An 11299-nucleotide genomic window follows, 5' to 3' on the forward strand; every position below is an offset into this window, starting at 1 on the left:
GCGCTGCAGATACAAGTGTATATTCTGCTCATGCTGTTGGCCCATGTGCAGGCCGATTTTAGGTACCTATATGTGAGGGGTGGTATGCTGTGCCCCGGCCTCTTCCATGAACGCAGACTGCGCTTAGTACCTCCAAAGTGTTCTAGGGATGCCTGCTCCTGAGATCCTAGTGATAAGGGCTCTGATGACTGTTTGACCCCAATGGATGATCTTAACTCTTGACCTTTGTTTTCTTTCTCCTCCCTCTTGTCTCTCAGGGGACTTCTCCGTCCTCACCTTCTCTGTGGCTTGTACTTTCATGTCTAGGTTCCTCCACCCCCTTTACATACATGTCCTCTTTACCTGCCCCTGAACGTTTTATTTCCACCCTCCTGGGCCTCCATAGATGCCTTGGTGTCCCTGTTAGAAAGGGATCCCAGTCCATGCCCAGTAGAAGGCAGTGGGGCAATCCATCCACTACCCCTACATGTTTCTGCCTAAACTTCCCCTTGATTTCCAGAGTCACCTCTGCCATTGGACAGAATTTAGTGTCCTCGTGTACATAGTCAGTTTTGATCCTACCTCTGGGAAGTATCCAGTGGGGTTTCACTAACTCCTGCCCGATTAACAAACAGGATGAAGCTGTGTCCATTAGTCCCTTTGGTGGCTCCTCCCTACCCATACCGATATGGTAGGTACTTTCTTTTTTCTTCCCTGCCTGGGAGTCTTGTCCCAGCCATAAAACTGTGCAAACCCACATTCCATTTTAGGACAGTCTCTTTTTAGATGTCCTTCACGTCCATGTCGGTAGCACACTGTAGGCCAAGCTCCCACTACAGTTCTTTGAGGCGCCTCCCTCTTCTTCTTGATGCCCTTCCCAGCTGGAGGCACTCTGGTCCTTCTCAAATCTAGTCCCTTAAACCACTGACTCACTCTGGGAATGTCCGCCTCTGCAAATTCCTCTGTAACTTTAACTGTGGGGTCCAGATTAACTGGCTGGCGCCACGTAACCCATGCTCGGGTATGCTCAGGGAGACTCTGAAGAAACTTGCAGAACCATGCAGTCCATGATCTCCCCCACAGTTTGAATATCTGGCCTTACCAATGAGTGGCCCAATCTTTTAATTTCTGTCCAAATGCACAGAGGCATAATCCCTCAATCCATCTTTCAACTCTCCATTTCTGGCAGTACTTTTCTGTGGATAGGCCCCACCTAGTCCAGCATGGCTGCCTTAATCATGTCATAATCTCTTGCCCGCTAATCACTAAGAGCCATATATGTGCTTCCCCGGCTAAATAGGGTGTCAGTCGAAGGCCCCACATTGTTCTATCCCTATGAGGTCTCACTGCTGCTCCTTTAAGAGTAACCAAAAACACATCAGGTCCCATTTTATAGAGTCTGATCTCCAGTGCCTGGTTTCCATTTCCTGTCACAGGACTCGCCAAACTTTGGAGGAGTTGTTGCCAGACCTGGGCTTGCTCCCATATAAATTCCTGAAGGCTCTTTTGCTGTTAAACCTACCAGGCAAGCAAAGGCTGTTTTTCTGCATGGTGGGATTGTTGGAAGGTCTGTAGGGTCTTCTACACCAGCAGTTCTCAACGGGGCCGGTTTTAGGGGGTCCTCCAAGCAGGGCTGGCATTAGACTAGCTGGGGCTCAGGGAAGAAAGGTGAAGCTCTGAGCCCAGCCACGCTGGAGCCCTGAGGCCCAGCACCTGCACTAAAGCCCCGAGCCCCTGCACCCTGTGGAGTTAAAATCCGGAGCCAGGAGCCCCAAACTCTGATGCCTGGCAGGGCAGAGGCCTGGAACTGGGCCATGGAGTATTTGTAGCATGTTGAGGGGGGAGAGGGGGCTCAGAAACAGAAAGGCTGAGAACCCCTGTTCTACACTTCTCTTTGCTGCTTCACCACCCATTTCAGTGTTCCCTCCATCACCCGGACTGCCAAACCTCTACACCGGCTTCTCCAGCAGGCTCTCTATTTGCATAGATAACAGGGAAATCCCTGATGAGCCCCCAGCTGTGACAGAGAGGGGTGTTGCACCCCCACATCTTCCACAAACACAGACCGCGTTGAGACTTTCTTGCTTGTAAACACCAACATATAGTCTATTTAATCCCCCTACCAATACATAGCACCTTTATATTTAAGTATCAAAGGGGTAGCTGTGTTAGTCTGGATCTGTAAAAGCAGCAAGGAGTCCTGTGGCACCTTATAGACTAACAGACGTATAGGAGCATGAGCTTTCATGGGTGAATACCCACTTCTTCGGACGCATCCTATACGTCTGTTAGTCTATAAGGTGCCACAGGACTCCTTGCCACCTTTATATTGTATCTCAACTTTCTAAACTCTTCTCCAAAAGTCGGGGGTACGGTGTTTCCACTCAGAGACCTCACTTTGTCAGGCTCTCCTAGCTTTTTGTCTTTCTGTTTCTCCTAGCGTGACCAGACAGCAAGGGTGAAAAATCAGGACAGGGGGTGGGGGGAAATAGGCACCTGTATAAGATAAAGCCCCAAATATCGAGACATCTGGTCACCCAAGTTTCTTTCTCTGTTCCCCTCAAAGAGCTCCTGCCCATGTCCTTTTATACAGTTTCCCTGTTAATGGAATGATTGGTTCCTTGACTCACTAGCCCCAATCTGACCTCGTAATCAGGTACACCTCTGTCCAATTAGGCCTTCTGTGAGGAATCAAATTAGTACTAATAGTGACCAGAGTGCTGAGTCAAGTGCAAACCCTCAGCACTCTGTAACGTCATATCTGGAGATATGACCCCAAAATGTGCATTAGTGATCACCACACTCTATGCCCCCAGTGTTTGGGTCCTGATCATGTATCTTTTCCATATTATTGTACTCTGCTAGTGCCCATACTCCTTGCAGAAAGGGGGAAATGACTGCAAAATTTTGTCCCTAGCAAAACTAGTCATATGAGATGTATGAGACTGAAACTTACCTCCCGGTATCAAGTCCTTCCAGGGACACTGGTGTCCAGGATATTGCCAATGGATGAACTGTCGATGAACAGCAGACCTGACAAGTAACCGGGGCTTCCTCGCTCTGTTCAGGCTGCACCTTCCTACTGATTGCTGCAGTTCTGTACCTCTCTTTCCCCAGGCTTTCTATCCAAGCATTAGAAGCTGTGCTTTCCAGAGCTGGGAATGAGAGACTGGGGAGAGCGCTCCGGGAGCAGAGAACATGGAGTCTGCTTGAAAACCCCAAGACTCACCATGAGGGAGTGTGTCTGCTGGTGAGGTAAGAGATCTAGGAGGCATCATTTTATCCTTGGGAATCAGTAGCAAATAGAGTGGCTGAGAGGGAACCTCCAGTTTATAGCTTTGTGGGGGTGCCCTGGGTGGAAACACACAGCTCCCATTCTTAGATATCAGTGCTGTATGCTCAGAGCAGCTGAGTGTTTGAAGTGTGCAATCTACCCCATAAGCGGTTTATTTTGTCTTCCAGTGTTCTGCTAAGAGCTGAACTAATAACACCTGAGATCTTACAGAGCCTCCTCCCCTGGGTGAATTCCCCAACAGAAAACCTCCGAGTCACCAGCACAGCTTTCCTTGCCCAGGTAAGACACAGGGTTCTGAAGAGCGGTTTCACCATTAGATTGTTGTCTTATGTTTGCCTTTCTTTCGGGAGTTGTACAGTTCATTTCATAGGAGTAATTGTCATTTTAGATAGTAGAATGGGTCCTCCTTTATATGGAAACCTCACAGGGAATTTCATTACACCTTTCTGAGTCATTCTCTCGCTGATATTTTTATTGCTATCATTGCCTATACTAGCTACACAACCATTGGTGCTGGCTGAGAGAGATACAGACAGAGTTTGAATTCCTGGACCTCTTCTGCCAAGTCCTAGTGCTGATACTAACCAACAGCTCCTGATTCTGGTTTAGCTCACCAGATCTTCTGAATGAACCTAGTGTCCTAATACTATAAAACAAGCAACATACAAATACATTCACATCTATCTTAGGTTCTCTTACTGTAGTATCTGAGTACCTGAAAACTCTTTAATGTCTGCATCCCCACAACACTCCTGGGAGGTAGGGAAGCACGATGATTCCTATTTTACAGGCAGGGAGCTGATGCACAGAAGGGCTAAGTGACTTGCCCAAGGTCTTTGAGAGAGCAGGAAATTGAACCTGGGTCTCCTAAGTCCTGGGCTAGTGTGATAACAACTGGACCATCCGCCCTTTCCACAGCCTTCCTCTAACATCGGCATCATATTTCCCACTTATGCTAAGCAACTATCTTAGGGGCTCATCTGGTTCTAAGAAAAACAATCGATCTGTGCCTGTGATGGGCTGTACCTGGGCTTTGAGGCTCCTTACAAGAGGCCCCGTGGTCCTACTACACCCTGCCCCAGGCAAACAGCCACAAATCTGGGTCTGTCTAGAGAGGACTCATGAAAGCAGCCAAGACTCACTAAGGTCGGCTGGCAGGGTGCGCCAGGGGTGAGAAAAGGACTGTGGTACCAGACCCAGCCACTAAGAGGCTCTCAAGAGGTGAGTGGATCCCTATTATAGTGCCCAAAAGGAAAGCTCCATGTTTTAAAATATTTCTCATTTGTGTGGAATGATAAAGTTAGTGTCTTATGTGCCAAGTATCAGAGGGGGAGCCATATTAGTCTGTATCCACAAGACTGTGGCTGTAGGAGGACTCCTTGTTGTTTTTAGTGTATTCCACGTCTGCTCAAATTATATTCCCAATCTTAATGATCATATTGGGGCTAATGGACATGTTGATTTTATTTCAGCTAATGAGTGATCCCATGCTCAGGGAGAAGAAGTTCCTTAAGTCTGTCTTGAGCATCTTGGAAGAAAGGTCCCAGGATAGGAACAGCATTGTCCGCCAGATGGCTGTGAGAGGCCTGGGAAATTTAGTCTATGGGGCGCCTGAGAAGGTAAGAGAGATTACTGAATAGAATGCAGCATAACTAGAGAAACCAAGAGCGAGAGTTGTTCAGAGTTTAGAGAGGCTGCACAAAATGCACTAGGCCAAATTCTGCTCTCTCATATACCCTAGTAACCTCTTTGCAGTAAACATAGAGCAAGCTGGATCCTTTGGTAAGCTGGGCATAAGTCAACAATGTGCGCTTTAATATGACCATATGTAAATGTATACATCTGGGAACAAAAAATGCAGGCCATACTTACAGGATGAGAGACTCTATCCCAGGAAGCAATGATGCCGAAAAAAACTTGAGTCATGGCAGATAATCAATTGAACATAAGCTCCCAATATGAAGTTGTGGCCAAAAGGGCTGAAATGATCCTTGGAGGTAAAAACAGAGGAATCTTGAAGAAGAGTAAAGAAGTTATTTTCCCTCTGACTATGGCACTCATGTGAGCACTGCTGGAATACTGTGTCCAGATCAGGTATCCACAATGCAAGAAGGATGCTGATAAATTAGAGAGGATTCAGAGAAGTCTCAAGAATTATCAAAGGATTGGAAAATATCCCTTTAGTGATAGACTCAAGGAGCTCAATCTATTTAGCTTTACAAAGAGCAGGTTAAGGAGTGACTTGAGGACAGTCTATAACTACTCACATGGGGAATAAATTTTGATAATGGGTTCTTCACATTAGCAAACAAAGGTATAACAAGATTCAATGGGGAAAAATGAAGCTAGACTAATTCAGACTGGAAATAAGGCACACATTTTTAATGGTAATTTTAATTAACCATTGGAACAATTTACCAAAGGTTGTGGTGGATTCTCTGTCACTAGTAATTTTAAAATCAAGATTGGATGTTTTTCTAAAAGATAGTCTCTGTTTGAACTAGAGTGTATTTCGGGGAAGTTCTATGTTATGCAGGAGGTCAGACCGGATAATCACAATGGTCCCTTTTGGCCTTGGAATCTAAGTAACTAGGAATCTAATAATAGGATTACACGGCACCAAGTTGGGCTCATTGTAGCTAGCACCTGGTCTGAAATATAGCTACAGGTCTCTGAGGGGAGACGGGGTTGATGAAATTCCCACAGCTTCATAACTGCTAAAGAAAACTTATTAGAAGTGTGATCAGTGATAAGTGTTCTTTAATGTCATATGTTTGTACAGGTGAAAAAGCACAAGAAGTTTCTTCTGGACATATTGATCGGGGCCTTACATGACATTTTCAGTTCGGAAGTCATTGGCGAGAGCATGAAAGCACTGGCCAAAGTCCTGAAGGAGCTGAAAGAGAAGGACATAGGTTCTTCCTTCAAAGACCTCACCCAACAGATCCGGACCTACTTTGACGATGTATGTGAACAAATCTCTCCAACCCCAGTTCAACCGATCTTGATTAGACTCCATTTACAATGCGTGATGTGGACTCCCTGGGCATTGCTCATGTCGGAGTGAAGAGATTTTAGGCCCCAGGGAAGAGAGGTGTTTTACGGAGGAGGAGAACATTAGGAGGATGGGGATGACATCCCTGCTCCCAGAGTCTCACCCTTCTATTCTTCTTTATTGCCACTGAGAACCTCAAAGAAAGTCTGAATACTAGATTAGATAGCTAGATAACCATGAAATGGGGGTTACGGAGTACAATAGAGAGTGTTGGGCCTGTTCTATACCATTTTTATGTGAGAGGGTTGGAATGATAATTCCGTTTTGCACAGAATTTAGAGATTTCAAATTTGGGTTTTGTTCCTATTTATGGGAACCCCTCTCCCCAAAGTTCAAAACTCTTTGTGAAACAGAATTACTATTCTCAACCTAGCTCTATTGGAAGCCTTGGCCCAGGGCAGTCTGCTCTCAGACTATCCCGGTGCTGGGAACCCAGGAAACTCTGGGAGCTAGAGGTGCCAGGGAGTTGCAAATTTGAGAGCCAGGACTCCCAGGGTCCCAGAAGCTGGGGGCCTGGAAGCCCACGATCCCAATCAGCCTGCTAGATCGGCTGCCACAGAGCTGGATGGGTGCACTGGAAAGACACCAGGCAAGTTTCTAAGGACCCCTACCTGGCTTCCGGAGGAATTTCATCAAAACTGAACTGTCTCTAAAATATTTTGATGAATCAACAAATTCGAACAAAAAATTGGTTAATTACCGTTTTTCCAACTAGCTGTAGTTGGAATCACTCTACTTTAGCGTAGAAGAGATGGCTGTGGGAAGTGCATGATGTGATTGTCTCTTAGTTACTAACTTGCGGGGCTTTCTTGGCTGTAGGAGGATGATGCTCTTCGCTCAATGGCCTTTGTCCTATTTGGCATCCTGGCCCGGCTGACAAAGAGAAAATGGAAGACCTATTTTGCCGACCAGGTTAAAAAGAGCTGGGTCACACTTCTGCTGCACCTGCAAGACCCAAACCCTGAGGTTTCAATGGTAAGACCAATAGTGACTTATTTACTAAGCAAAAGGAATCTTCTTCCCAATGCCAGGGGAGCTCTGCTATTCCTGCCTGCTGTGGAGGCCCAAATTCTCCCCTCAGTTCATTGCCCTCCTGCTGAGTCAGTTCCAGCCAGGTTGGTCCATGGCTGCCTCACCAGAATCCAGGAGAGGTCATGGGTCTGACCCCGACAGGTCTCTGTTCCTGTCTGCCCTGGCCTCCCCAGAACAGAGAGACCACAGCTATGCCTGGTGCAGCAGCTTTCATCGATATATCTGTTCCCAAAAGACATTGATGCTACCTCCAGGTTTCAGTTGAAGCTCTCCCGTGTATTAGTCATTCCTGCATGTTTTCTGCCAATTACATCCAGATGAATCCCTTTTTTTCATCCTGGAATAGATGAGCAGTCACGCAGATGAGTTCCCTTTGAATGAACATAGCACTCGGTAGGGAACAATTCAATGGTGTGACACTGTTTTTCAGGAATGCAGAGCTACGTTTCACCTCTGTTTACCGTTTTTGGGACTCAAGAGACTCCAAAGTGCAATCAGTGAGCACCTTGGTGGCACAGCCGAGCTGAAGCCTGAAGAGCTCCAGGTGGACATTTGCAGACACCTTGTGAGTGAGCTGTTGAACTGCCTGAGATTATTGACTGGAGTGGTGGTGTAGAGGTGGGGAGGGGATGTGTGATGGATAATGTAAATAACTGTAAGAGTGGGATATATGACTGAGGGTGATGGGAAATGTAAATCTGCCACAGATTCCCATTGTTCCCACTTCTACCCAGCCACCTGTTCTCTCTCTTATTTACCTGTGGTTCGTAAAAGCATGTGCTGGCAGTCAAAGGGCACTTCTAGCCAGAGAGAGCTCATGTATCCCTGATTCCCTCTAGGCCAAAGAGAATGCAGAGCTGCTGGAGAAATTGTACCAAATCACCATCACGTACTTCTATAGCAGCTGGGAAGAGATCCGGGCAGTTGCAGCCAACTTAGCTGGTGAGAGATGATGCCCAGTGTCCCTTTTGGTATTTCCATTGAGGGAGACAGAAACAATCCCACTGTGCAGCGCTGAGCTGCCATTAATCTCTCTGTGCCTCAGCTTCCCATCCATAGATGGAGATGTTAATATCCCTACCTCTCCAGTGTGGTGGATTAGTTGCTATCAAGTGCTTTGGGATCATTGCAGGGAAAGCACGGTGCGGTCATTTAGTAGTAGAGGCAGGGACATTGTCACGTAGGGCATGGTTACACTTTGAGCTGGGTGTATAATTCCCAGCTTGATGAGACGTACCCGCACTAGTCCTGCGTGCTAAAAATAGAGAGTAGTTGCGATGGCAGGAGCAGCAGGAGGTTTAACCACCCCAAGTATGATCCCATCCAAACCCCAAAGTCTATTCTCAAGGTGACTAGCTCCTCCCACTGCTCGTGCTGCCTTAGCTACATTCTAATGTTAGCATGCTATCGCTGTCAGAGCCAGTGTGGGCCCGTCCCATTGAACTGGGAGTGATACCCCTAGATCAAAGTGCAGACCTACCCACAGTGTGGTTCAGTGCTCCTCACTGCTACTTCATCATTGGGGGGCATGCAGCCCACCTCCCCATAGCGCCTGCTGTTTCAGGTTCCTGGCCACGCCACCTTGTCAAGGAAGCATTAGGTTCCTCCTCTTTGGCCCTGTGCCCTCTTCACCCTAGCACACTCATGTGAGACAGGCAGGCATTGTGGCCTACGTCTCAGCTATCAGTCACCTTGTGAGATCCCTGCTGAGAACTCACTTATTCCTGGCCCCAGTCCTTTGCTCAGACCACTAGACCAAGACACTATCTTAGTATGTCTCCAATAACTGACAGCAGTGGCAAGAGGAACAAATGGGTTTTATGTAAACATTCTTTTTTAAAAATGTCTCTCTCATTCTCTTCAGTGTGGACTCTAAACTGCTCTAGCATCCTCTTGCCCACAGCTCACCCTTAGGCCCACAGTAGGAGATGCCAAAGATGTGTCTAGGGGCTGCTAATATCACTTTGCACTCAACAAGGGAAGGTTTATTATTATTGTTTTTATTTATTTTACATTGTGTATTTAGGCATCATCCTGGAACACACAGACAGGCAGCGTATGAAATGGCTGGACCTGGAATATCTGCTGATGTGTAAGTAATAAATACAGCTGAAGTCCTGTTCATTAGTGAGTTCTAAAGGAATTTAGCTGACAAGCAGCAGTAACCCATACCACTGGTGCAAAGTACATCAGCCCCACAGCAAAGGACAAATTCACTCTTGCCCAGTAGAAAGTCCGCTTTAATTTTCCCTGAAGGAGGAAGCTGCAGAAGGTGTGATATGAGTCAGTGCATCTCCTGGTTGTCCTGGCAATGCCCCCTTCACAGCCAGTGCTATCCACTCTTCGGGCTTTATTTGCTCTCTGTGGACTCCCCAGGTGAGAAGAAGTTGTAGCCACTTTCTGCTACCTCAAATTTCCCACCAGCAATTTTTCTTCCAGTAGGTGCCCTGTATCATGCATAAACCTGCTTGGACCTGGCCTCTGTTAAATTCCAGGTTTAGTTGAGCTCAGGCAGTGTCTCCTGAATAGAGATGGAAAATAAACTTAAAAGTGGAAGCTATTGAAACAATGGGCCTTCTTCCATTTACAGCAGAGTGGATGACTTTCTGGTAGAGTCAGGGTCTCCCCCCAGTTGGGAGCATGGAAGGGACCCAGTGGAGGAACCTAAAACTTTGTATTGGAGAGCTGCTGTAGTGTGGTATTCAGAGGTAATAAGTCTCCAGCTATTTCAGGCACAGGTGACTATATGAAAAGTGAGGCATATTGATCTCTCATGTATTTTCCATCCCAATAGAAGGACTGAGCCCAGTTTTACATTTTTCCATGTGATCATTCTGCTTAGGTAGTTCAAGGTTCTGTGATCACACTTAGCTGTGATTTGACAGTCTGTTCACTAACGCGTTGTCCTCTGTAATTTCAGCTCTCCAAGTCCTACAGAAAGACCCAAGTCCCACTGTCCAGCTGGTGGCAACTGAGATCATAAGTGACATCTGTTCTGGCCGAGTGATTGGGGAATGAAGCGGAACAGAGACAAACAGAAGAAAGCGCTTCAGTAGTATAATCATTCAAACATTAACCCCACCCCTTGCCCACCGGTCACCAGAAGTCCCACACCCATGGGGTATTACTTCTGGGGTCAAGGCGGACACATAACCAGAAGCAAGGTGTGGCCCCTCCAAGAACTCCTCCCACTGCCCTCTACCAATCAGGAGGGGTTTCAGCCACTGGGGACCACCTTGAGAGGAGATTTGACCAATTGGGGGGAGTTCCGCGGTGGGGTGACCTGTCTGGAAATGGTTCATGTGACTCCTCTAAGAACTCATCCCACCCTCCTCTACCAATCAGGAGGGGTTTCAGACACTGGGGACCACCTCGAGAGGAGATTTGACCAATTAGATATTGGCATAGAAAGTACGCTTATTAAGTTTGCGGATGATACCAAACTGGGAGGGATTGCAACTGCTTTGGAGGACAGGGTCATAATTCAAAATGATCTGGACAAATTGGAGAAAAGGTCCGAGTTAAACAGGATGAAGTTTAATAAAGACAAATGCAAAGTGCTCCACTTAGGAAGGAAAAATCAGTTTCACTCATACAGAATGGGAAGAGACTGTCTAGGAAGGAGTACGGCAGAAAGGGATCTAGGGGTTATAGTGGACCACAAGCTAAATATGAGTCAACAGTGTGATGCTGTTGCAAAAAAAGCAAACATGATTCTGGGATGTATTAACAGGTGTGTTGTGAGCAAGACACGAGAAGTCATTCTTCCGCTCTACTCTGCTCTGGTTAGGCCTCAGCTGGAGTATTGTGTCCAGTTCTGGGCACCGCATTTTTAAAAAGATGTGAAGAAATTGGAAAGGGTCCAGAGAAGAGCAACAAGAATGATTAAGGGTCTTGAGAACATGACCTATGAAGGAAGGCTGAAAGAATTGGGTTTG

At 46.7% G+C, this 11299-nt stretch overlaps 1 protein-coding gene across 1 annotated transcript in view; it reads left to right on the forward strand.

Annotated features, from left to right (window-relative positions):
• LOC135977176 (maestro heat-like repeat-containing protein family member 2B) overlaps positions 1 to 4914 on the forward strand; it is a 49136-nt gene extending 44222 nt beyond the window's left edge. Inside the window, exons 29-31 of the mRNA XM_065576484.1 lie at positions 3097 to 3234; positions 3442 to 3553; positions 4747 to 4914. Coding sequence (XP_065432556.1) covers positions 3097 to 3234; positions 3442 to 3553; positions 4747 to 4914 — 418 coding nt within the window. The remainder of the gene's footprint in view (positions 1 to 3096; positions 3235 to 3441; positions 3554 to 4746) is intronic.
• The last annotated feature ends 6385 nt before the right edge of the window (positions 4915 to 11299 follow it).

Source organism: Chrysemys picta, chromosome 22 (genome assembly GCF_011386835.1).
Source record: "Chrysemys picta bellii isolate R12L10 chromosome 22, ASM1138683v2, whole genome shotgun sequence".
In the NCBI taxonomy this organism is placed as follows: Eukaryota; Metazoa; Chordata; order Testudines; family Emydidae; genus Chrysemys; species Chrysemys picta.